This window comes from Mchenga conophoros, linkage group LG16 (assembly GCF_057382185.1).
Source record: "Mchenga conophoros isolate Kocher_MC1m ecotype Shallow Benthic linkage group LG16, M_conophoros_male_GT1.1, whole genome shotgun sequence".
NCBI classification, from domain to species: Eukaryota; Metazoa; Chordata; class Actinopteri; order Cichliformes; family Cichlidae; genus Mchenga; species Mchenga conophoros.
The window spans coordinates 22,174,606-22,201,768 of record NC_140541.1 but is presented as its reverse complement, the minus strand read 5'-3'; the positions used below and the strand labels follow the sequence as shown (position 1 = coordinate 22,201,768).

The following is a 27,163-nucleotide window of genomic DNA, read 5'->3' as shown; positions in this document are numbered from 1 at the left end:
ATCGACACTGATACATGGGTGTGGCTGGCATTGCCTGAAAGGCTTTAAGTTCTTACTGTACTGCTGGCAATGTGACATGTCCATTAAGTGAAAGGAATGACAACCAACAGGATACGTGTAACTAAGGGATATGCAAAAGAGTCTCAATGACTCGAATGCTACAGTCACTGTAGACTCAGCTCATGGAGTCTGAAGTGTGGTCACACCATAAATATAATGTAGGTTAATAGAGCAGGCTGCTGTAATCCTCGGGACATTATCAGCCAGTACAGTACATGTGACATTAACGCATTGCTCGGACCCACCTGGACAGCCTCTGGAAACTGCTAAATGCACACACCCCGGCACTGTTTGATCTTTGCAATCTTTTAAATGTCACAGAGCGTGCATGGATCGTCTCAGAGAAACGGAACCCCCAACGACTGCGGCGTCTGCACATACTGCTAAGGTATATCTGTGCAATGCAAGCCACACTGCAGGGACAGAAAGGACAGTCCCTAGCAACATAGAAGGATTTTTCACACGGAGTGATAGTTATTCCCCACCTTCGAAATCCAGCATCACGAAACAACACGGGAAAGATACTCCCAAGACTTAACCCTAATCTCCTCAAACAAGTTGAATCACTTCCCTTAAAGAGCACAGTGAGAGAGAGGACTCGGGCTGCACGATTCTTACCCCCGTGTCTCGAAATGCGGGCTTGTCCACACGAAAGTATTTCCCTGCTGAAGGGGAAGACTACATCCACGTCCGGAAAAATTGGGGGAAAATGAATCCCAGATGAGTTTTAGACACAGCTCGCAGCGATCAGGAGGCTTCCTGCGGTCGCCATGGCGGACGACTGAGTGAGTGAGCCGGGGAGAGACGGGATTACATTGAACCGAGCGACGGATCCACTCCTGCTGAATTCACTCAGACAATGAAGGAGGTGCAGCAGCACCTCCACCTTCCGAACAGCAGCTGCACACCGAGGAGCAACAGCACCACCCAGCGGCAGCTGCTGTAAAACAAAACAAAACACTGCATTCAAACTTTAGAAGTTAAGATAAGACTTACATTTACCAAGAGAGTGCGAAAACATCCTTAAATGTATTATTTTCTTCACAGTCGGTGATACGGGTAACCCACTGGCGTTGTACCACTATAGCTATAGCTACACTATGGTTACAATATGGTTATAGTGGCGCTATAGTGTAACTATTGCTTAAGTAACAAAAGTTGTACTATAGTGACATTATAGATAGTTACATCATGTAGTTACATTATTTTTATATAAAATAGTTGCACTATAGTTACACTGCAGTGGTCCTATAGTTACAGTAGTTACACTATAGTGGCGCAAACCACTTTGGTAAACCAAGGTCACGTTTGTGGAAACGTTAGAGGACCAGCAGGGAAACTTTAGGGAGCAATCCCGGAAGTTACCTCGAAAGTTACTGCTTAATGGGTATGTGCTGTATTATATTTCCACTTTAAAGTTGTTGTGATTTCAAACTCACTGTTTTCTTCCTTATGTGTGTTATACAGTTGTTTATGTATTTGCCTCAGGCACCAGGAAAATTGAAAGGGTAAACAATCACAAGAATTTAAAAAAGAAGAAGAAAAAAGCAGTACTAAGCAATGTCAGCATGTATTGAAACAGGTACTCTTTTGTTAAATAAAAAGTGGAAGTGGTAATGTCCTACCCTCTGTTTCCTCCCGGTTGTGTGTACTGTGTGTGGTCTGCTCACTTACTATCTTATTTTTGGAAATAGAGAGTCACTGATCTAAGGACAGAGGTTGGTCGTGCAACAGCATCCATGCAACAGCATCCTCTAGAGTTTGCCAGAGACTCTTAGCTCAAGGACATTTCTGTAAGGCAATGTTCTCTTTTATCAAACTACTGTATTCTGCATCACCTATGTAAAAACCAAAACCCTGCAGTTTACCTGAGGTCCAGATAAGTTTGCCATAAAGTGAAATGCAGACGAAATACAAAAGGCCATAATCATGGACACATGTTTGGAAAACCCCCCCATTAATCCTTCAGTGAATGCATAACAGTGTGTGTAAGGATGTAAACTGAAAATGAGTCAAAGGTGTAGTTGTGTCACCATCAAAAACAAAGAAAAAGATGCTAAGATATTAACTTGGCATCATGCTGATTTCCTTGTGTCCAAGTTCAGATTTTATTCAGTTTCTGTGATATCCAAGCAGAGATCTGCAATGCTAATGCATTTCTGAACTCTTCTACTACTTTGTTAAACTCATGGCATGTATTCAGAACAAATGTTATTTAAACCAGACAATATCAAAAAAAGGCATTAGGCAGGTCTTTGGACAAACAGCCTCTGAGAGATGTCCAGTCCAGCGATCGCCAAGTGGTGTATTGCCTGGGATTGTTTAATTGTAGGGGTTTTTGCTTTAATACTGTGGTGTCTTTACACTGCAATACTGTAACATGCTTTAAAGTGTGAATCTGCACTATAAAATCAAATCTAATCATGAGAGCAACTGACAAAAAAACTGATGATCAAGCCCACAATTTTTCAGGCAGAACAAAAACATCAGTTTTTGTGTCATAGCAATATAAGTGATGCCAGGTCTCTCTTGGAAATGAGATTTTTAATCTCAATGAGATTTTTTTTACCTGGATAAATAAAGGAATAATAAGCAGTGGTCTCATCTTTGTCATCCCTATAAAAACTGCTTGGCCTAACTACTGTAGTAAATGCTAGTGCACCCAGTAGTATCACTGATAAATTACTTGGCCAGTGGTCCCTGAAAGTGTCCAGCGATGATACTAACAAGCCAACTACCACTGACTTTGTGACTCTAATAATGACGGACAAGTCAGATTAAGAGAAACCTCTGGTTTAATCAGTCGGTTTATGAACAGTCGATTGCTCACATTATGTAATCATTGCCAACTGTTCACTGCCTTGTATGCCCTCCTTCCCTCTCTTTTTATGCAGAGTGGCCTGGGGCTTTGGCTTGGGCCCGGGCCTCCACATCGCCCACGCCTCTGTGTATGCTATTGGGTCCAGGGACAGAGATAAAAGGCAAGGACTGCGGTGAACGACCAAAACAGTTTTTTCTTCTCCTTGCCTCTTTTTCATGTCTGCTGCTCGCCCACCTTCTCATTGGCAGGAAAGGAAGTCTCCTACGCTTTAGCGGTGTGGGACTGAAGATGGAGAAATTACACTTGGTGTCTTGGCAGCTTCAGAGGCTCTCTGGAGGCACCGTGTTGGAACTGAGGCAAAGATTAACATTTCGGCAAGAGCGTGAAAACAAGCGAGAAAGAATAAACAGACCAGAGACAATGCTGCTTTGGATTAGTTATGTAAGCAATCAAGATTTGGGGCCATGTTCTTAGTGATCTCTTATCCAGTTATGCAATAGCAAATGAAATCATTAAGTCAACTTATAGTCACTGCTGGGTGGGGAAACACTGCACACAAAAGTTTTACATAATATCTATTCATTATATGACAATTTTTCATTCAGCCGACTTTACATTTGACTGGTTTCCCGGAATGCTAATAAAAAAAAAAAAAAACATATACTGGGAAAATGAAAACAAATATGTCACATCTAGGTTCAAATGGGGTCATGCACATATGTTGTTAGTAGCCCTTATATCAAGATCTTATGGATAAACTGGATCTACCAAATAAAAGTGATGTAACAATACGAGCCTCCCACCCACTGATAGACATAAATACCTGCATCATCCTCAACCAGCTGTACAAAAAATGTATGCATAAGCAGCTGCAGTAAAATAAATAATAAGTGCTTAATCAGAGCAGAAAAGTGCTATATAAGGATCACTTCATTACACATTTGCAGTTAGAAGAAGCCTGAACAAGGATGGCTTGTTTGGAAGCGTTGTCAGGAAAAACGTTCTTCTCTCTAAAAAGAAGTCTTCTGGAAAAATGTCCTTTGTACAGACAAGACCAAAGTGGAGATGTTTGGTCACGATGCACAGCATGATGTTTGCAAGAGAACAGAATGAAGGTGTTGCAGTGGCCCAGTTAAAGTCCAGACCTCAACCTGACCAAAATACCTTAAGAGAGCTGTGCATAAATTAATCCACTCAAGAGTGATCCAAAATACTTCCACAACAATGTGGAAAGCAATCACTTCAAGTTATTGCTGCAACGGTGGTTCTACAATCATGGAGTACTTAGTTTTTCAAAGAACTGTGTGTACGTTTTATCACAGGACTGTGTGTACATATATCATTAAGATTTGTAAAGACAAGTGAAGAGATCATTCACAACAGGATAGAATGCTGTACAAATTGGCACTCTGATAAGACACGGTGTGAATTTACCATGTAAGTCTTAAATTAGTATCAAGTTAAAGCTTGTAGATACAACTTAAACTTTTGTGTTTGCAGGTAAGTCCTTTAAACAAAAGAACTCATAATGGCCTTCAGGAGGCATAGACAGGTCCACTCCTCTCTAATTATAAATGGGGAATGGGTGGAATCTGTCTTCAATATCAGGTTTCTGGGCGCCCACATCTCCGCTGACATCAACTGGATCCACACCATTAATGCCCTGGTAAAGAAGGCCCAGCAGTGTTCTGAGGAAGAATAACCTTGAAGCTGCTGCTGGCCTTCTGCTGCTCCTCAGTGGAGAGCGTGCTCTCCTAGTGCCTGGGTGTTTAGTACACAGGGGCCACTACTAAGAACAGGAGGGTAATTTAACACTGCCCCAAAAATCATTGGCTGCTGTCTGCCACCTCTGGAGGACATCGTCAGATCCTCATTAGAGGGTGAGGTGCAGGACACCCTGAGGCACTGCCCCTCTAGTCAGTGCCTTAGGGCAATCAGGTCCTACACCTCCAGGCTCACAAAAAACTTCTTCCCCTGGGCCATTCCCACTGTCAACAAACACTGTGCCTCCACCCTCACCCCTGCCCCCTCATCTCACCAATCTGATCCATGGTCTGCGTAACTCCCATCACTCAGACCACTCACACACGCACTCTGTTCTGACCAACTCTTCTTCTTTGCAATACTTCAAAGCACTTTGAAAGTTGATCTCCAATGTGTGCCTTTTTCTTGTTTTGTATATATCTCTCTTGATTGCATATATTTCTCCTGTTTGGTACTTATTCCTGCTGTGTACTATTTATTCTTTATTCCAGCACAGTTTGTGTGGAGCCCCACAAAGAAAGTAAAGTATGGGGTACAGAGTGGAATAATTTCATAATTAAACAGGGTAGGCTGACATGATGTAACCCAGGGCTCTATTCAAAATCTAAAACATTTTCACACAATATCTTTCCCTGAAGATGTATTTTGGTCTGTGTGCAGCATACTCCTGTCACCATTTCCCACCGACTTTAAATACCAGGTCATTAGAGCTACACTTTCACATTTCTCCAACTGCCAGTGTTCCACACACACACACACACACACACACACACACACACACACACACACACACACACACACACACACACACACACACACACACACACACACACACACACATTTCTGTGTCTAGAGTACTAACTACTGTTCAGCTGCTTAAAATAAACCTGCCTGTGCTGCTTGAAGCGTAGTAAATGTCCCAGTTGCTTTTATTTTATTTCATTTTTTGTTCTAAAAAAAGAGAAAAAATCCAAACAAACAATACTCTCTGTATCTGTGGATGCATATGTGACAGGGCTGTGCAGATTATATATGCAGCATGAAAATTACAACCACTTGATTCATGTAATTACAGCAGGAATCTTTGTAAATCAGCAACTTGTATGCTTTTTTTTTTTTATCTAGAGTGCACATTTGCCTCCTGCAGCTCTCGTAAGGCATCATCGCTGTTTGGATGATATTTGAAATTGAGTGAATCCCTCATGAAATGTGTGTTTCAACAGCTGTGGTTGTTACTCTTTTAGGATTTTCCATGCTTTGTGAATTATATTCAAAGAAAAAGCAGTTATACCCTTTTGATCTCAATCAGAATCTGAATATTAAGATATTTTGGTGTTAAAAATCACATTTATATTAAGACATTTTAGATCTTTTCTGTACTGAAGAGACACATGGAGTTGTTACAGTTGATAAAGCAGAGGGAGGGAAATCTGTTTTGTTCAGAGAGTGACTATCCAAGACTTCCTCCTCTACACACAGCTCCTACTGTGTTCTCCACCTCTAGAAGAGAGGGAAACCAGCAGGAGGGAGCCTCTTCACATGCTCTATTTAAAGAAGAAACAAAAAGGGAAAAGACAGGTAACAGACAGATTTTTTTAAAAAATATGCTTCTCCTACTGCCGTGAATGTGCAAAAGCATCAGGATTAAACAGATGTTATTACTGTTACAGTTCTACTTGAGTGAATTAAGATATAAATGATCCCCTCCACTGAAACACACAGGAGAGAGTCTGTCCCCGACATTAACCACAGGCCCATAAATTTGTTTTTGTCCAATTTACATACTATATTTGGCTGTGCTTATGCTGAGTGTGTGTTGATGCAAACTAGAAATACTCAAAATCCTTCAGCTGTTGTATAAATCAATGTAATTGATATTTAAATTTACTGAATATTGGAAAATTTCAGGAAAAAAGCAGAAAGTGTGCACGCGCAAATTACTTACATTTTTAACATTACCCACATCTTATTTGGTGGTAGTGAAACATTCACACACTTCCTAGCACTTAGTGTTCTTAATAGACTAATCTCTTGTGGTCATTACTCTTCTGAAGATGAAAAAGCACAATTAAGGACATTGGGAGTCATTCATAATGGCAGAAAATGTATGCCTAACAGACATACACAAAAACATGTGGAGCTCAAATAGAAGACCCCCCTTTGTTAAGACCACAATCTGTATTCTTTTCTGTTATTTACGTCTATAGAGAATCCCCTATGAGCATGCATATGGCGACAGAAAGGGGAGAAAAAACTCTTTGAAAAAGAGCTCCCGGCGAATAAAGCTTAGGAAGGACAGCCATCTGCTGTGACTGTTTGCTCTGTGGGAGAGTGACGAGAAAAAAACACAAACATATAGAATTAGATTAGAGTTAGATAAGATAATCATCCAGGGTAATTCCTCTACCTGCCAACTAGACTTCACTCAGAGGTGTCCCTGATCATTGGTCTACAAATCCTCACCATCTCCTGGTTCATGACCACAATATCTTATAATGCCAGGTTTCTCTCCTACTACCCAGTCAGGGCCTTTCTGTTGCAATAGTTGCACTGGGTAATTTGTGATTAGTTCCAAAGCTTTTGCAGACATCCCATCAGTCAGAAATGTATTTATCTGCATGAGAACAACATGAAAAATGCATCCAGTCTTAAACTTCCTCCTAGCTGTTTGGGATTAGTTTGACCTAGTAAGTATGAAAATGAAAAATCTGCGTAGACTCCAGCTTGTCGGCCGGGTGAACCACAGGTGCACCTGACTGAAGCATAGTCCTCATTTACAAACCCTAGCATTACGGCTAACAGGTGGATTTTTCCATTGCAGTGCGGCTAGCTAACAATGAAAAACCACTTAGTGCTAAAGAGAGCGTGAAAGTGGACAGTATGTCCTGTTTTTTATTTATTTTTTTAACCATAAAACTCACTGCTACAGCCATAGGCAGTACAAAAGTGACTCCCCTAGACTGCTTTTCAGTTTTAGTTTGCTTGTTTTACAGAGTTATCAGTTCTGTCACTTGTTAGCTAACATAAACTCATGAAGTCTGTTAGCTGCAACCAACCAACCACGTGACGTCACGTTCTATACTGGCACAAGGTGGTGCTAAACACACTCTAAAAAGTTTAAACACTTATTTCTTAAACCCAGCTTCACAGTCGTGTTAAATCCATTACAGTTTTTTTAGAGGGATCCACAGTGTAGATTTGCCGTTATATGTACATGTGTTGTTTCATGTGCTGTTGTGATTTGATTAATATTATGGATTTTTATGTTTCTCCTTGCCTTTTTTCTTTTACTACTTTACTTTTACTTTTAGAATTCTTGATGCAAAATGTTTTAACCTGTTTTTCCCATATGTCCGTTTTAAAATGAGCTACATAAATACACTTGATTTGATTAATGGCTGATATTTAAAAGCCAGAATATGAACACATGTGCTCAGCACAGAAATGTTTCATTGTTTGAACAGATCATCCCCCACACACTCTCCTCTGTTGCAGCGGCAAATTAGACTGTGAAATTGACAGCTCATGTGTTGCCATCTGGTTGCCATGACACCTAGTTATTAGGCCCTCTGACAGTCCCAGCTCAGCCTATTTGTTCCTTCTTCCCCCTCCTGCACATCAACACTGTTTCCAGTATAAAAAGGCATGAAACACAGAGTGTAGGTTGATAACAGCTTCAGTGCTGGTGACTTCCAGCTGAGGCAGCAAGCAAGCAGCGTATAATCTTTCAGCATGTTCAGTCATGAGCAGATCCAGTGGTCTAAAATCCTAGAAAAACAAATAAACAAACAAACAAAAACAAAAAAAAAAACCAGGCAGGCACGAGATGATACCTTAAACAGGACAGCACAGCATGCAGATCCACATCATGACAGAGCAATTCCCCTAAAGGCACTTTCACATCAGAGCCAATTGATCTAAACAATTGTTCTGTGCAGCAGAAGCATAAAAGCCTAATTTCCACACATTACAACCCCGGTCTGGACCACATTGAGACTTTAATGCTCCACCGATCAATGAGAGGATTAAAGCAATTTAAAGGCTCCTTTGTGTGGTGTGTGCATTGGAATCTCCTTCATCCTCAAAACCTCTGGGCTGGCAGACAGGGTGTTCCTTCTGCTCCTGAACTTAGCGTGGCCTGGAGTCAAAGAGGCTGAAGCAGCACCACGTGGCCTTTTTTTGCCATGTACTGCTGCTGTATCCCACACAGATATCCTGCTGCACCCTTGCGGGAGGTGGGGATGGCGTTGGTGGTGGAGTGACTCATTCAGCCCCCTCTTCTTCCTCTTGACATTTGACATACTGATGTAGAGGATCTCAGCTGGAACAAACACAGCGTGCTGTGTCACAGCTGCGATGTCTGTGCCTCTGAGCCCCTGGCTTACAGAGCTGAGAGCAGGTAACGATGAGTCAGCGCCTATTTAATTCATACACCTACACTGGGAAACTCGGGAGGGGGGGGGGTTGTTTTCAAGCTGATTTTATTTATATTTTCCACATCGTTTCCCGCTGAGAATTCAGCGTCCCACGACGCTGCCGCAAATTCCTTGAAAGTTATTCTAGCTCCAGCTCTGCAAGGAGTTGAGGGAAAGGGCAAAGGGAGTGCACAAAGATAATTTAAAAAACACAACACAGTTCATGAGGCAACACTGCACCACAGCTATTAGGCTGATACATGCGAGCCATTAGGTGATCCATTCTCATTAAAACTCTTTCACTGAACAATAAGGATATTGTACCTCATTTAACTAAATGTTTCCACAAACACAAAGGCTGCTGCTGAACAGGGATACTGCTTCCTAATGAACCCCACTGAGACCTATCATCTTCAGGTCCTTCAGCCCTCTGCCCACCGTCTCATCAGGGCGGATAAAGCACCTCAGAGATTGAGACTGTCCTTACATCAGGTGCCTGAAGGTGGATGCTGACAAGCGTCTCAGAGGACATGCTGACTCTCACTTCTCCAGCTCTATTAACTAGTGTTTCCCCCCACTGCCACTTCTACTCTGCATCAGTGATTTAGAACAATCTCAAAGACCCACTGAGGCAAACTAAGGGGGGAAAAAAAAAGGAGTCAGCATTAAAAAAAAATCAATCTCCTCAAACCATATAACTTCAGATACAGCTTTTGGTGCATTGCCTTTGACACGAGGGATTACCTCATGTGTATCTGAACTCTTGGCAACTGAAATCTTAGTTACTCAAAGAACACTTGAACAAGTACCATTTGGTTTTAAGTTAATGCTTTATTGTGGCTGTAGATGTGGATGTGAACCTAAATGACTCTCAAGACAAAAATGACTGTCAAGTACTGGATGTACAGGAAAACCAGGCCTCTCACACAGTGTCAGCTGGGAGCCGGCAGAGGATCCAGCCTGCCCATGAACCTAAAAGAGGTTAAAAAAATGGCTGGATTAAATGTTAATATTTTGTAATAATTCATGATAAATTATAGTCTATTTCTTCCTCTCTCTGTGCCAATGCAATGCAGAGGGAAGTCATTCTTTTTTAATTTTTTGGGGATTGAGGCGTTTTGACTCACTGTTGCTACAAAAAAACTATTATCTGGAGAAAAAGAAATCCAATTAAGAACATGAACAAAGTAGTAGCACTCAGTTGTGTTCCACACAGATGCTGAAGAGTGCGTATGGCACAAAATTAAATAACAGAAAGATCAGTGCCTTCACAAACAGTAAGAACATGTACTGGCATATTCAGACCAGCCTGGACTGTAAAAAAAACCCCACCCTGACTGTCCCAGTGAATCCAGAAACCACACACATTGCATGAGTTCGATTCAAAATCACAGCAAATGATTTTGGATCCTTTTTGCAATCTGGTAAGAACAATGTGCTGCTGGACTAACGAGACGACGCTTTGCAATTATCTTTGAGTCCTGCAGGTGGGAGTCAACAGTTTCTCCTCCTGACAAGACTGGAGTAGAGATCCAACGAAACCCCGAACACAGATATTTTAATGCACCCAAACTCCACATATAAGAACACTGAATTGTTTGGATCTCTTACAGGTTGTTTTGGGTCATTTCACTTACCTTTGCTTTGGTGGTTTTTTATGTGGCTGTTTTTAAGGCGGTTTTTGTTTCCACAGATCAGCCTGAGCAACTCTACACCTCTCAATATGACTCAAAATGAGTCAAAATAAAGCTTTATCTACTCCTTATTGTATTAGTACAGAATAATGTGATTTTGGATATAGTCATCACCCCTGTCCTTTTGCTTTTAACCTTTATTAGGCCAGATAGCGTTGACAAGAAAGAAATGAAAGAGTGCAGGGGAATGACACGCAAGCCACGGCCAGACTCAGGCCCCAGCATTAGCCTTTGGCATATGGACTGCCTGCTTAACCAGATGACCTACAGTGACACACCAATCAACCAGTCAGCTTCTTAATCTGCTTCCCTACACATTCAAAGCTACGATTGGTCAAATTACCAGGGAGTCAGGCTGTATACGTGTAAAACATAGACAATAAATAAAATAATGAATATGAATTAAAAACAGTACAAAACTTTCAACAGGAAGACGCAGCTTTCAGACTTGAGGAAGTCTGAAAGCCTGATTGGACACAGGCAAAGCAAATGCAAGTTAATCTTCAGCAATAGTTTTCTCAGTACTGTGCTCGGCTAACACTGGTGAAGGAAAAATAGTAGTGCATGTGACAAATTTTCATCATGCCAGGCAAAGTTTTAAAACTGATGATGATATAAACAAATAAACAATGACACTGTATATCCAAATTGGATATCATATATACAATTAGAATAGTTGTCTCACAGCTGAACAGAAAACTACAAATTGTTGATTTGTAAAAAAAAGAAGAAGAAGAGATTAAAATATAAGCCACATTTTTCCTCCCATTCAGTTAATTTCACTGAAGCTCGCCAGTCGCACTGATAGTGTTGAACGCACTTTTATTGTTTAGGTGTCAAATGTAACAGTGTCACCATTCAGAGAGGGATAAAGAGTAAATGGCCACATAAAAAAATATAAAATCAACAATGAAAATGGTCACACGGGGAAAGTCTGCTTCCCGTGGCAACATAGATGTACAGTTGAGACAGTGTCCAGATCCAGACATGTATGTGTTTGATTTGCACGTTTTTTTTCTCCACAGCCTACAGTAATCTCAGACAATAAGAGTCCTTTTTTTTGTTCACTAGCCATGCATACAGTTGACAGTTCCACATGTGTTGAGTCAGTGTCTTCATAGGAGCTGGCACTTTTTCCATACAAAATATTTACACTACCATTTATTATTCTTATTATCACCGCCGCCTCCGTCGGTGCTATTTGTTACTATGAATTTGAATACTCTGAGCACATGAAGGATGGCATCAGGATGTCGAAACTGTGGAGCGCCACATTTCATATTGATACCAGAGGACGAAAAGAAAAAAAAAGTATGACAAATGTTGGCATCTTCACTTTAAATGTCACCCATTCCTGAAAAGAGTTTGGAGAGACGGTCTGCGGAGATATTCAAACACTGAAATCGCTCTTTGTCCCGTCAGGATGAAGCGGTTACTTATATTACTACTCAGCAATCTGCTGTCAGAGTCTCCCGGAGAGGAAAACAAAACATCACACGATATGTGAAAGACTCCGCTATGCTTACTATCATATCTCAAAGTGAGAAAATAGGAAAGAGATGATTGCACCGTTGTTTTTTTGTTTTTGTTTTTTTAAAGAAAGACACCGACTTATCCTTTTTCTCTCCATTCCTTTTTTTTTTTTTTTTGAACAGCAGAAAAAATAAAACTAAGAACATTGAGGCGCTTTCAGGGAACCTCTTTGGTTCAGCCCTGTGATGAGTAGAAAAAAAACCCTCCGCCAACCTCTGCTCGAATTAAACTGGGAGCAACATTGTACATAATGGAAATCAAATGCTTCTTCAGAAATCTGTCATGTGTGTTCAGCAGCTACTTGCAACAGAGTCATGGTAACAGGAAATGCGTCTCAGTGGTGTGTCTGAAAACTGCAATAACAACAGTTATTTCTAGCAGATTGTTTAGGAAGCTGTAATGAATAAAGATCCCGATCTGTTATTCTTTGCTGACAATATTTGCTTCCTCATAACGGAATAACTTAAACAACAAACAAACAAACAAAAAAGTGTAAAATAAGGCGAGGGCATGTTCTGTTTGTCATTTGTCAATTACCTTTGCGGCAAATTCCTGGCAATTTTCATTCAAAATGTACGCATTACTCACGTGTTATTATTCTTATTAATCGTGTCACTGCAAATGTTATGCTCCACTCACTTGGTATCCATTGCGCTCAACTGTGATTTTCATCTTCAGTTTAATCGGCATGTGCATGTGTGTGTCTAAGTGTGTATCTGTCCACTGCAAGTCAAACAAGTTCCCTCTAAGTGGACTTTTTGCCTGGTCTGTTCCTGGTACCCCCCCCCCCCCCCTCCCCAGGGCTATTGTATATTGCAAGAGGAGCAGCAGGGGTCGTCCTTGTCTGGCTGAGCGGCGTAGTCCATCTGCCGAACGATCTCGGCGAACAGTTCGTCTACCATAGTTTTGCTCTTAGCCGAGGTCTCCATGAACGGGCAGCCCCACTCCTCGGCTAGAGCCTGACCTTCGCTGGATGATACCTCCCTCTCGCTTTCCAAGTCCACCTTGTTCCCCACCAAGATAACGGGAACCTTTTCGTACCTGAAAGCACACACAGACCGACGTCAGTTTGTCAGACACACAGGAAAAGCAACTGCTGCATGTGTGGCAAATCAGAGCTTTTTATTTTATTATGTTTTTCCCATAAAAGTGAAAAGAAAGGCAATTCCCCTTTCAGAACTTGGTTTTAGCAAATTCTAAATAAGAAAAAAAAAGCGCACAGTGATTAAAACCTTCATCTGTTGCACTTACAAAAATCATAATTATTTAAAGGAGATCTGACACATTTATTTCAAGCTCCATATTTTTATTCTACTAAAGTAGGTTTGCATAATGGAATTTAGGATCATCTTTATTTATCTGATAGTGGGCATTAGTGCAGCCCCTCAGTTCATCGTGTATCTAGAACAAACTGTTCCAAACACTTTTTCCTTACAGTTGACCTCTCCTTATTGGCTGTCCCATGCAAACAGAAGGTTTGAAGAACAGGTGGGTGGGGCTGAGATGGCCAGTCACAACATACAGAGCAAAGAATAGAAAAAACCCCACCTCTACTATCTCTAACCGAGCATCTGAAGCCAAAGCTCTTGGCTCACATTGATTTCCAGGGCAGACACCGATATCATTATTTGAATCTTTGGCCTTGTTTAATAAGTGCATCCACTATTTTAACAGTACAAGTATGATAGACAATAAGAAAAAAAAGTATAATAGCCTCTTAAAAAGAGGCTGGAAGCAATAGGCAATAGGTAAGAAAGCATCTTTACTGGGTTACTGAATTATCATTGGGCAAATGTGAAAATGCTAACCACTGAGTCAGCACCTCTAGCAAAATATTTATGATGATTATCACCACTATCAACAGAAGATTCAACCTAAAAATCAATCTAAAAAGCCTATGTGGACTTTACATCATGGCCACTGTTTGAGCTTGCTGAACTCACGTGAACTAACATGCACGCATGGCTGGAGTGATTGAAACCTAAGAGAAAAGGTTATTTTTTCCATAACAACGACAGCCTCTATTCAGTTTCTCCAGTTTATTATACTGGAAGTTGGTGGTTTCACCCAAAAAGCTGTTACTGTTATCAGCAGCATAATTCTTTCTTAATATACCAGTTTTGCATTTGCTACATTATCCACTCACGTGACCATTAAATTAACATCAATTCTCAGCCTCTGTTTAATCCCTTTTTGACATCTTTCCATCTTTTATCTTTTCCAATCTCTCTAACAAAACAAGCCTGGATCTTTGACAAAAAGGATCTCGGTGGTTATTTTTGAAAAGCTCAGCTGGGTGAAAGAGGTGGGCTCGTTCTGACTGAAAGGTCGCAAGAAGGATTAAGATGAAAGTGTTTCCACTTTAGCATACGAGTGGACTCTGAGTGTGGGAGGAAGCTTTTTTCAGATCAAGAACCAGAGCGTCACCTGCTTCATCTAAACACTAAGTGTAAAGCCTGACCCAGTACAGCAGAGGAAACGGGTACTATAGCTGTCACCCCTGAGGGCAGGAAGTGGCCATAATCCTTTGAGCTCTGAACTCCTTGGCACGTAGCTAAAGCACAAAATGTCACTGTGGAACTGGACTACTTTGAGGACAGCCAGAGGATGCGGTCGGTTAAAATAAATAGGCTGCTCTATAATTACTTAAAAAGAAGCAGCTGAGATGCATTTCCACCAATATGATCACTACATCAGTTTTGATATTGGGGAACATGGCGGGCTTCTGAGGCACTTTGTACACATCAGAGGAGATAACAAAGCTCAAAAACATCAGAGAGATAGCAGATCATGCGTGTTCGCATCCTTTAAACAACAGGTTGCTATTTCTTTCATGCTTATCAGTATGCAAAACGACCGAGGGGGCGCTTTCCATCTGTCGGACCTGTCGTTTGAACCAAGTTTAAACGTCTGTGTTCACTTCACACTTCACAGCACAGTCAAATTTAACCCGAGCACCTGTCAGCACCATTAGGATTTTCAAATTCTGCACTCGCTCTGTGAATTATAGATGCCTTTAAGTTATTCACCAAAATTAATATCATCCTCATCCTTGTTTGTTATAATAAACTGGTAAAGAAGGAACTGGCTACTGTTGAAAAGACGGGGAGTCTGGAGACTACTGTGAAGCCTTTCCAGGCTGAGCAGCCAGAGCGTTTCTCAGAGGTAAGGGGGGCTGCAGGTTTCAGCGTTAAATAAGCTTAAACTAGCCGACTTTGATCTACCCATGAATACATTATCCAGCGAACTTTAATCTCAACTATCCCGTTCTGTTCCCAGGATGAGCCGAGAGGAGCTACCTGAATTTAAGAGACAATCTCTGAGGTCGGTCGGTCGGTGTGTGACCAAAAGTGTTGAGCTAGGCAGGCAAACTGAATGAGAAACAACATGTTATGCTTCTCAACTTTAACATTCAGCATGTCGTGCCTAAGTTCTCATTCGCTGCATTCCTGGTGTCAGTAAAAACAGCAAGGCTGTGATTTTTCTGAAAACTTCTTTGGATCTAGTTGGTGGTAGGTTATATTTAGCCTTGAACCTTAAATTCCCTTTCCCACCTTCACTGAAAACCCCCCAAACACTAAGCATAGCTGTGGGTGGGCAGATTGAAAGGCAAAATCTTTACTTTTACAGCTGCATCCATTTAAAAGGGCCTCTGTGTTTAGTTGGGCTAATGATGCCATTTTGGTAGGTCCTCCATTCAGCTGTTGTTTGTCTCCCACTCTAAATCACTCAAAGAGGTATGTATCTTGTACCATCAGATGCTGTTTCACACAAGCTTTCGCTTTTCTGCTCTAAACTGTTTGCACAAACCCAGCAAATATGACAGAAACACTGAGGTTATTCCACAGTACAAAACTGGTTTCAGTTCAGTTCAGGAGGGCAAAACCTACGCAATAGAAAACCTTATGTTGTTTCCATGGACAACAGTGGTACGGTTAAAGTAGAAGCGAAAAAAGTCATATTATCGCAACAAAGAAGGCACGTTTTTCTGTTATTTCACATGTGTTGGTTTTTAGAATTTTATCGAACAGATTTTCAACTCACCAGTTATTAGTCAACTCACATCAATCCTCAAATTTAAATAGTAACGTGTTCCTTTAATTTTTTTGAAGCAGTGGAATGAAGTGAAACAATGAAGAAGTGAAGCTACATGTACACGGACCCTGGCATGGACCTTACTCTTCAGCTTACTCCACACATTTTAAGTCAGAAATGTTCACGTTGGTCTTCTTAAGGTAGTTCTTCACCAGGAGCTACATATGTTGGGTTATTGTTGTGTTGGAAGACAAAGCGATGACCCGGACCCAATTTTGCTGCTGACTAGTTGGAGTTTTCTTCCACCCTGACGAGATTCCCAGTTCCAGCTGAACTAAAGCATTCCCACACCATAATACTTATGTGTTTCACAGTAGGGATGGTGTACTCTGGGTTGTATGCCTCTGCCTTCTTTCTCCAAACATAAGCAGAGTCTCTGTGGCCAAAGAGCTCAAAGTGTCTCCTCTGCACGAGTGGACTTTCTCTTGCTCTGCAACTTCAAAGTCCCTTCAAAGTTCGAGTGATTGTATGTAAGACAGATCTCGACTTGGCTAAGATTCACTCTTGGCTGTTCTGGGGTCTCTCACTAGTTTTCTTTCCAGCTTCTTTGAAATCTTTAACTTCTACCTCTTGCCATGCTTTTTCTTTGCTGTGTGACTGTCTTTGAATTTCCTGATGATACTTCTCACTCCAGTGAAAACTTTTGTGCACCCATCTCCTCCTTTGTGTGTCCAAACTGATTCCTTTTGTTTTTGGCATGCTGCTTTCTCAGGTGACAGCTGAGGTTTTTATACTGTTTGTAAATTAGAAGAGAAACCTCAGTTTTAGCTTGATTTAACAAGATTTGTGCGTTACAAAGATAAAGCACATTGCACAACAGTGGCTTGTGCAATGGCTCTTTTTCACAGTGCAATAATATCAACCCTGGTAATCCCTATTTTGCTAAACTGACGATCACTTGCTATGTTAAAAAAGTGCTAAAGTGTAAAACATCTAGTAAAAAAAACAAACAAAAAAACCCCTAACTTCATTATTTTTGTTGTCCCAAACAGCAGAAGTATCTTAAAATCACATTAAACTGTGTGTGAGTGTGCCACATGCTTTTTTTGGTCAGCTGTTTGCAACTTATGCAGCTCGTTTGGGCCTCATCATTACAGGAACACAGCACAAAGGCATCTGGACCCAAAGAAGAAAGGGTCTATATATAGTCATAATAACAGAGAAGAAAAGCGGCAGTCCAAGGAGGTGTGAGACAGAGGCTGCCATGGGGCTAAGGCTCACAGAGACTCGGCGTTAAGGTTGTCGGCCAACCACTGGTGGCTGATACAAGAAAGTAAGGCTCGACTGTTGCAGAAAACACAGGCCAAACGAATTACTGAGCGGGATTCGTTTTTGCTGTGACACAAACAGCACAAACAACATGTCGCTCTTTAGCCTTCGGCTTGTGAGCCTGATGCCAGAGGCAGTGGAACACTCAGACTGCAAACATCAATTCAAGCTTGCTCAGACACAGCTTATCAATAATGCATGATGCAGATCAACTCACACAGGCCTTGCTGACAGACGGTAGAAACCGGCTGCCCAAGAGCCACTGGTTATGACTCGGGGCAGCAGCAGGCAGGAAAGGCTGTGTGCTGGGCACCCCTTCCCTGCGAATAGCATTTTTGTAGAGGGTCTTCAGTTTAGCCAGGGGAGAGAATTGAGCTGAGTCAGAAGGCAGCACAAAGCTCCTCTTTTTGCCACATTAGGGCACCGAAAGATTTAATCAGGAATGGCTTCTTTGACCCACGGCAAGAATGCAAAGATTTTCCCTTTAAAACAAGCAATAATATATGACAAGTAAAACACTTTAATTCTGTTTGGGATGGTTATGAGAATTCATTATTTGCTTCCCAAAGCCTTCAAAAATCGACCCCGTTTACTGATGATAAACACACTGGCCAAGAAGTGCCAAAATGGACAAGATAAATGAGTACTGAACTTGACAGACTGTACAGATTTCCTTGGATCTGATTTATCACAGCAATACTCTGGCACACTAGCAGGTCTCTGTGGGTGATTATGCTGTCTGACACAAATTACTTCTCTTATGAAGTACACGGTCAAACATCTAAAATGCAAGTACCATTTTAGTAGAAATTTGTCCGGGTTGAACAGTCGGTCAGTAATACGCTTTGAATAATTCATTGAAAAGTTCTAACTGGAAAATACGGCCCTTATCCTTTCATATCTGTAAAGGACGATATTTCCCTTTTATCATACTGTCAGTATCAACCTCATGATTGAAAAAAAGTTGAAACAGTTAGTCAGAAATCTCACTGGACCACCAGAAAAAAATTCAGTTTGACGGCATACTTCACAATAGAGCTGGGCGATAGAACGATAACGATATGTATCGCGATATAACTTTTACTCGATAGAGAAATTAAGCTATCACGATAGACCTCGCCGCTCTTGTCCTCAAAGAAAAAAAAAAAAAAGGTCAGCCAATCCAAATTAAGTAGCGCAGAGCCGAACCAATCACAGCCGCAGCGTCACGTCGCGTGACTTGTAACGTACAGCACAAGTGCCAAGCCGCACGTGTGTTTGTTTGGGAAGCAGCCAGCGGGTAATGGAGGAAATGAGTGTGCCGACTAGAAAAATCAACCGAGCGTGACCGAAGAGAAAACAGATGATGGTTTCAATGCCGGAGAGATTGTCAAACGGAAGAGCCATAGAAGTTCCGTAGTGTGAAGGTATTTCGGCTATTTCAAGTCTGACAAAAAACAGAGTAGCGTGCACTGTAAATTGTGCCGAAAGCAAGTCTGGAAATACAATAAACTGGAGCATGCGTCACACTGTGCGCCACGTTATTGTTTCGGTGAAATGAATTTCTACAATACTGTTAATTCTACTCTCTGCAGTGTTTAAATGCTTACATATACACACAGTTACTGTCCGTCCACACATACGACTCTGTTCTGCTTCTATGCCCCAGCTTTGTTTACTTTTTCCCACCGAGGCTTCTAGACTTCTGATTGGCCAACATTTCTGCACGGTTAGGAATCTAGCGCCACCTGCTGCTTTGGCATGTTCATAGCAGCGTTTTCCTTCATTTCTGCCTTTATGTGTGGACGGGATTATTTTTTAAAACGGAAACGGAAAATCTCAGTTTTCAAAAATACCCGTGTACGTGTGGACGTAGCCTCAGTCTCTGACTGGAAGCGCTAATTCGTCATTCGGCTTTTGTCAGACTAAAGTAACTGTTAAAACTGTTTGAAAAGCTCAGCTATACAACAAGGAGAGATTGAGAATTTCCTTTTAGTTCTCAGTTTATTTGATATTGACAAAAGTTAGTCAGTTTTGTCTGTTCTTCTGTAAAACAAACTAAGATTTATTTTTAGAATTAATATTTTGTTTCTAAGTGGAATTGACAATTTAGTCTGTTTCGTTTGTTCTATTTTGAAACTTAAACGCTTTAGCGGCTGCCTTTTGTGTAGTTTGCAATATTTGCCTTTATTTATCTGAAAAAGTCTCATGTTCCTTAAGTACATCTACCCTGTTGAACTTATTATGGGAAATAAATATTTAAATAAAAACAAGCTGCTGATTATTTCACATTTTACTTGTGAGCAACGGCACATTTAAATCTTACAAATATAGTTATTTGGCTTATATCGTGATAGATATCGTTATCGCCTGAAATGAAAAAAACATATCGTGATATGAAAAAATCTCATATCGCCCAGCTCTACTTCACAATAAAAGAACAATTAGGATGCATAAAGGAGATTATTAGTTTCCAACTTCAGCTCTTAAGGGATTTTTATGGAGATTTGTTACAATAATCGCAGTAAAACTTGGTAAATAACCAAAAAAATCACTGAAACTCTTGCTAAGGTACAATGTAACAAAAGATCGGAGAATGAACACACGTCAGGAGTTCTGCAACAGCTGAACAGTGTAATTAATTACCAGAATACCATCTAAACAGAGTGTGCAATATAATAGCTTTTATGTTTCCTGGCTCAGTTTTGCGCTGCTGACTCCCAAGCTGTTTACTTGTCCTGCTCCCTTAACAAGCCACAAACCTGGAATAATCTGAAAAAAGCAGTGTACATCAGAAATGACTGATCACTACTTTGGATCATATTTAATACTTTTTTGTTCTTTGTTTCTCTGTTCTGCTAACATGCACTTCTCATGCACTTCCCCGGGCTCTGAGGCTTAGACACAATGGTGCTTTAAATTAATTGCTCAGCTGGCATTCCACCTTAACTCACAGTGGCAGTGGTAAGATGCAAAGGTTTGTCACATTTCTTAATTTAGCAAGTAGGCCTGCCTGACAATTAGTCCGCTAAACATTAATTGAAATAGAGGGTCTGATTTCGTGGACACTTGAGGTTTGTTGCAGGAAAAAAAAACTTACATAAAGTCTCACACTCTACAACAGGGTTGTCAAACATAAGGCTTGGGGACCAGAATCAGCCCGGTAAAGCCTCCAATCCAGGTCATTAGACAAGAAGTGAAGGAGGACATAGATTTTGGAATTTAAAGTGTATTTTAATGATTTTACAGCCTATCCTATTGATAAAGAGCTCCCCCATCACCATTAATACTACACCAAAGGAATTAAGTAACAGATAAACAGTTAAACGACAAAAAAGTTCTTCTTTTTCCACTATGGTCTGTAGAAATAGTTTGTTTTTGTTTGTTTGTTACAATGCTTCCACAGTTAAAAAAAGAAGCTTTTTGTGAATTAACAAAACCTTTCTACTTTATAATTATGGACAGTCTGGGCAATGATCTACTAGAACTTTTATATAGCTTTCATTTATTTATGGCAATTTAAGTCACGCTGACCGATTTCTTTCATTTTCCTCCACAGCATTTCTTTCACGTAGAAAAACTGAGACACAGTTCTGAAATGGCACTTCTTACACTTACACTGATAAAGGGGAGTTTCACTGGTCTGGCCCACTTAAGATCACAGTGGGCTCTATGTGGGCATCAATATAAAATGAAATCCAGAAAAGTGGGATTGTTTTGAGAAAATAAAAGATAAACACAAATCAGGTTACATACAAATGATCCAGTTGGGCATTCACTGACCGCAAACATAGCTTATTTAAAATATGTAAAACCAGTGTTAAAAACTTTATAATTAGCATGTTATGGTCTTGTTAACAAGCTAGGTCCCTTCACTGTTATGCATGTAAAATATATATATATATATATATATTAAGAGCATATTATTATTACATTTTTGCATTTCTCTGAACAATCACACAGTATTAAGAAAGTTATTGCATGCAAATTTGTGTTGATTTAAAAAAAATTTCGGTTTACTTTACTTTACTATTTACTTTTACATCTGTAACCAAATATTGCAGTACTGTATCTCAAAGACTGAAAATTGTCTATATTTTGATGTATGAGTTATGCATGGGCTAATGAGTTTTTCCCCCCCTAAAGGATTTGTATTTTTGGTGCAGTGATAGTTTGACTCGACTCCTGATGGAACAGTGGATGTTTAGTGACATATGGCTTACAATGTAACAACTAATGACAGCGGACTATCTGTGTGGGATATCTAATCTATTGGCAACACTACCACACTATCTATCCATACATCCATTTTCTCAACTGCTTATCCAGTTCAGGTTCGTGGGGGTGCTGGAGCCTACTGCAGCTGTCCTTGGGCAAGAGATGGAGTACACCTTGGATAGATTATCAATCCATCACAGACCTAACGCACAGAGACAGACAATCATTCGTGCTTACATCTACACCTATGGTACAGCTAATTTGGAATCACAAATGAATCTAAAATGCACTTCTTTGGACTGTGGAGGAAAGCTGGCATACCCGGAGAGAACCTGCACAGACGCAGAGGGAACATGGAAACTCCACAACAGAAAGGAGCTCAGCCAGCCAGGAGATTTAACCCGGAACCGTCACGCTGCGATACAACAGAATAAATGACTGCATACTGGTAGCGCTGCAAAAACTTTACTTGCTTTATGAGGTGAGTTAATGTCTCACCAGCTGAACTAGTCTGATCCTTTTTGAAGTTGTGACTTTTAAAACAGATGAGAAACAACTTGCTGGTGTTTCAAAATTTCTCAGGGAGGTGAAGTACTCATAACACTTTTTTTTTTTATAGCCAAGCCATTGTGAAGTAATCAGTATTGACCTTTAGCTTTATTCATTTCCCCAGTTTTCACAATAGATAAAAACCACATCACATGGACCTTGTCCTTGGGAGCTGGCTTGCTCGATTTACATTCTCGCAGGAACCTCCGTCAGGTGACATCGAGAAAAGTTCAGAACTGCAGTACTTGAAAACTTAAAAAATGTAAAAAATGAATAAATGTGCAGAGGGCCCAGCAACAGCAACAACCACTGCAGTGCCAACAGCAGGGTTTATTATGCTATCCTGTTTCACCACTTTCTTCCTCACTACCCTCACACGGTACTTGTATTTCTACTCTCTGAAGTCACCAATCACAACACATCCCTGGTATATAGCTAACTGCAGCTGAAGTGTGGAGCGACGAGGTCCCCAGTGAGCACAGGCAGGCCAGGGTGTAATCATGTCCACCCAGGGCCCCTGTGCTAACGCCTGCCTGTGCTGCTATCAGCGGGCACTGATAGAAGCTGACAGGGTTCAGAGTGAGAGCGACACGCAGCAGCGCCTCTGACCTGAGCGACGGGCGATACGGTCGTGACCGGTCATCAGTGTTTTGTTAGTGAGGAGCGACAGAGAGGGAAAACAAAAACAACGCCAATGCTGTTCACACAGTTGCTGACAGGATTTGCCTGAGAAACCTGTGAGTGCTTCACTCGGGTGTTTTAAAAGGATAATCACACCCTTTTCCTCTCTAATGTTACCAGTAAGTTACCTCATCAATCTACATGATAATAGTCATGTCTTTACTTTGTTTTTCCTACTGCCAGTAGTCATTTACAGCATTTCCCACAATGCCTTTCGACAGAACATGCCCGAACGTGTTGCATTTTAGCTGTGGGTCTTAGGTGAACAAAAGCATGTCTCCTTGCAGTCAGGAAAGCAAACGAGCAATTCAAAAATGTCTTAATGATGAAATGTCTTTATGAGCATAAACTGTAACTTCTTCATTGCCTTCTGTGACACGTTCCTCACCATGCAAATGATGAAATTCAGTGCAAATTAGTGAAGCATTCAGAGTCCTCAGTGTTCCCTGTAAAAAAGTATTGAAAGGCCCAGAATACACTGCTAATTTTGGGTATCATATCAGACAGTCTTATCCAGTTACATATGATAGTGTGACAGTTTCTGTTTACATTTGCAGTTACCCAATGGGACACATAAGGCTTAACAAACGCAATGAATGCATTTACTTTTAGAATAGAAAACTCCATTAGTTACATAATGTACATTTGCAGTCCTCTTTACATTCTCTGGTAGAGCTTTAGCGTGTTACTCATGATGCTACTGCCACTTGTACGTCCCCAGAACAACGTGAAGCCATTGGTTATTCCACAGTGTTTTCTCCTCACATACACTGCTGTGTATGTATTTTGCCAACAGTGAAGTTGCAGCGTGTCCTCTGATGGACAAACTATGCAACAGGCACAGGATGCACTGAATTTGGATTTCTTACCTGTGTGCAATCTGGTCACCAGTCTTTGTACTGATGTAGCAGCACAGAATGAGCGCTGTTTAATATTTACAAGATATTCCAACACTTTTCAGGAACAAAGAAGTCACCTTATGCAGCTGCAGTCATTAGAAGCTGTTATTAATTCTGCCGGAATGGGTGAGGAGCAGGGAGCACAGTAAAAGCAAGCCTTTCGGGGTCTTAAATGAAATGTTTCTCGTTGCAAGGTTAGTAGCAAACAAGGTCGATTTCTGCTGATGTTAGAAAAAGTCTGAATAACCGAAGGAAATGTGCGCGCTGCCATTCAGAGCCAACTTTCTGAAAGCAGGAGTGCATACAAAATGTAGGTCACAGCTTAATAATCGCATTGAATATGACATTTTTAAAGAAAAAAAAAAAGCACAATCCTAAGTTTTAGATGTCTAACTCCCCATGAAGCCCAGCACCAAATTAACTGCTGTGTGGGAGTAGTGTTGTGGAGCGCGATCTTTCTGCTACGGAAAATAAATTCTGCTGTCATATCAGACAACGGCACCAGACTCAGTGTTAGGTGTGAAAACACAAAAGCCTGGCTGCATCTGCCCCGTGAGCGCACGCGCACACCATTTACATACAGGACGACACACGCTCGCGCAGCAGACTCAACATACCTCTACTCGTACTCAACTCGCATGGGAGAAACATGTTGACCTCATTCTTTCATCGGGAGCCACATAATAATAGGATTGTTTAGAAGGTGCATTTGACAAAAAAAGGGTCTAAATCCAATTAAGTGACAAAAACTAAAGACAACCTATAAAAATAAACATCCACAGCATGATTATATTTCATTTTGAGGTGGAAGAGTGGAAGAACTGTGACAAGGGAGGGACAAAAACCTTATCCAACTACAGCATATAGTAAATAACAAGATTATTAAATGGTATTAACTATAAGTTGATTTCAGTAGGGTTCTTCTTATTCTCTCCGGAGCCTATTTGACTCTCTGAACTAACTGTAACAAATCCATTGACACCTACAGTGACTGATGAACCCACACAGTCGCAGCCCAGCGCACAGTGCCTGCACACTGGAACGCCGAAGCGGAGCTAACAAATACAGGACATTAACCAATCTGATCTGGATGAGTTTTATAATCTCATGCTATGTCAGCAGGTGAGCATAGAGCATACAGTACAGTGTATCTGCACAGTACATTGGCCTAGAGCAAAGGAACACCAATAACATGACAGCTCCACGCAGCCTCAGCTAACCTCTCCCATGTATCAATCAGCAGCTCACTGTGGTGACCTCATATCTGGATCATCTGTGCAGCAGCTCTGAGACATCAGGCTTTCCATTGTGCTGCTCTTCCTAAACAGCTTGTGCAGCTTCTTAATTAAAAACACGGTGACTCCTCTGCAGATCTGTGCTTTCAACAGTCCCGCAGCTTTTTTTGTTTTTTTCAGCCACTCTTTCTTGAAAGCTCTCTGCAGAGCCTCTCTTGCACTGAATCCTGGGTATTCCCGGTTGGGTGTCTCGCAAAGGTTGCAGCATCCAGTGGACACCGAGCGGCACTAGACAGCAGCTTGGCAGATCACTGACACTATTTTGTTTTGCTCTGACAGGAAGACAGACGTGTCTTCGCAGAGCTGAGGGGTAGGAAGGATCAGCACTGTTGTCCTGTTAGTAAACACTTAAGTGAGACATTAGAATGTCTGCAGGAACTTAATATGCTGGGTCAGAGGCATGGGGGCAAGAAATAGGGGTGAGACCTGGAATACCATAATAGGCATGGAGTGTTGCTGCCTTAAAGATGCATAACATCTCCAAGCAGGCCGAGATCTATCCTGAAACTACAGGGCCCATGAGTCCAGCATATATTTGTGAAAAACAACCCCCAACAGTCACACTTAATTATGGAAATTACTCTTTTTTTCCCCAGCACATGATTTCACCAACCTTTTCACTCTTATGATCTGATCCCTCATCGGCTTTATGTCCTGGAAGCTTTGCTGGTTGACAAGGCTGTAGACCAATATGAATCCTTGACCGTTTTTGATGTACAGGTCGCGCATTGAGGCGAACTGTTCGGTCCCAGCGGTGTCAAGGATCTCCAGCACCGAGGGCGAGGAGTCCACCTCGATCTCCTTGCGGTAAAAATCCTCTATGGTGGGGTCGTACTTTTCAATGAACGTCCCGGTCACAAACTGCACAGTGAGGGCGGATTTCCCGACCCCACCGCTGCCCAGGACCACCACTTTATACTCGCGCATCGTGGGATTTAAATCAAGTCGTAAGGTATCAATCTCCGCGCGTCATTGAAATCAACGCAAAATGCTCCAGTGCGAATCACGCTCACCATTCGTGTCCCATTCTGAACGGGCTGTCAATAACACAGTCTTGTTCGCTGCTGCTCAGCTATGGCAGAGCACAAAGACTCGGCACCTCAAGATGGATTTCATTGTAGATATTCCCCCCATGCAGGCCAGACACTGACAGTTATACGAGCATCCGAGGACTGAAAGTGTCCGAAAAATGCGCAAAGGGAGAAAAAGAAGCTCGCCCGATGATGTTGAACGTGCGGGTGTTCATCTGCTTAGCTCACCCCTCTCTGTACTTCATAAAAAAACAAACTTGCTCCATCGAGGACGCTGGGAAAACGCTGGCTTAGCCTCGGAATGAACTGCAGGCACGATTTTTTAAGCTGTAGACCGCCTTAGAGAAACTCTCCCAAATTAAAGTGCCCTGACTTTCAGTTAAAGAACTTGCGTCTCTTTGTTTCTGTTTCACCATCTCTGACATGTCTCCGCTTCTCCCCCGCTCTCCAGTGCGATTCCAGCTGCCATACTCTCGGGTGGAGACCCGCGGCCGCTGCGTTACCAGCCGGTCCCCACTCGGCTCCCGTACCGAGGCACCAAAAAAAAAGAAAAGAAGAAAAAAGGAAAAGCCTGTGGATCCTCCTTCGTCAGATGGATACGCGAACAGCCCAATGGGCGCTTCCGCTTTCTGTACACCTCACATGTGCCTGAATGGCAGCCTCACGGAGGCAGCCAGTGAGATTCGTCGCTGACATTTCCGTTCATGTGTTAAAATTCCCATCATTCGGTTGCCCCAGTGACATCCAAAGAGAGCTCATCCAATCACGGAGGCGGCTCGGGGATGTGTATCCAAGAGGAGGTGAAACGCACCGGATGCTGTTGCTATGGTAACGCTGCATTAAAAAAAAATAAAAAAAAT

At 41.5% G+C, this 27,163-nt stretch overlaps 2 protein-coding genes across 5 annotated transcripts in view; both read right to left on the bottom strand.

Annotated features, from left to right (window-relative positions):
- The window catches only part of LOC146556756 (FERM, ARHGEF and pleckstrin domain-containing protein 1), a 57,949-nt gene extending 57,020 nt beyond the window's left edge, over positions 1–929 (bottom strand). Inside the window, exon 1 of one of the 4 annotated variants that reach the window (XR_014889082.1) lies at positions 679–929. The gene's annotated coding sequence lies outside the window, so the exon portion shown is untranslated. The remainder of the gene's footprint in view (positions 1–678) is intronic. The other 3 variants (XM_085250674.1, XM_085250676.1, XM_085250675.1) reach the window with 3 other exon arrangements.
- Positions 930–13,084: 12,155 nt separating this feature from the next.
- On the bottom strand, positions 13,085–27,103 carry rap2aa (RAP2A, member of RAS oncogene family a). The gene is made up of 2 exons (XM_085250172.1): positions 25,886–27,103; positions 13,085–13,328 (listed from the first exon to the last, which is right to left on the bottom strand). Exons 1-2 carry the CDS (start codon positions 26,197–26,199, stop codon positions 13,091–13,093), a joined length of 552 nt encoding a protein of 183 aa, XP_085106298.1. The 5' UTR covers positions 26,200–27,103; the 3' UTR covers positions 13,085–13,090.
- Positions 27,104–27,163: the final 60 nt, after the last annotated feature.

Excerpts from the sequence above, each read along its gene's own strand:
- rap2aa (XM_085250172.1), bottom strand. The coding sequence starts at position 26,199 with ATGCGCGAGTATAAAGTGGTGGTCCTGGGCAGCGGTGGGGTCGGGAAA. Across the intron at positions 13,329-25,885 it reads CAGATCATAAGAGTGAAAAG|GTACGAAAAGGTTCCCGTTA; the intron begins GTTGGTGAAATC and ends GTGTGCTTTCAG.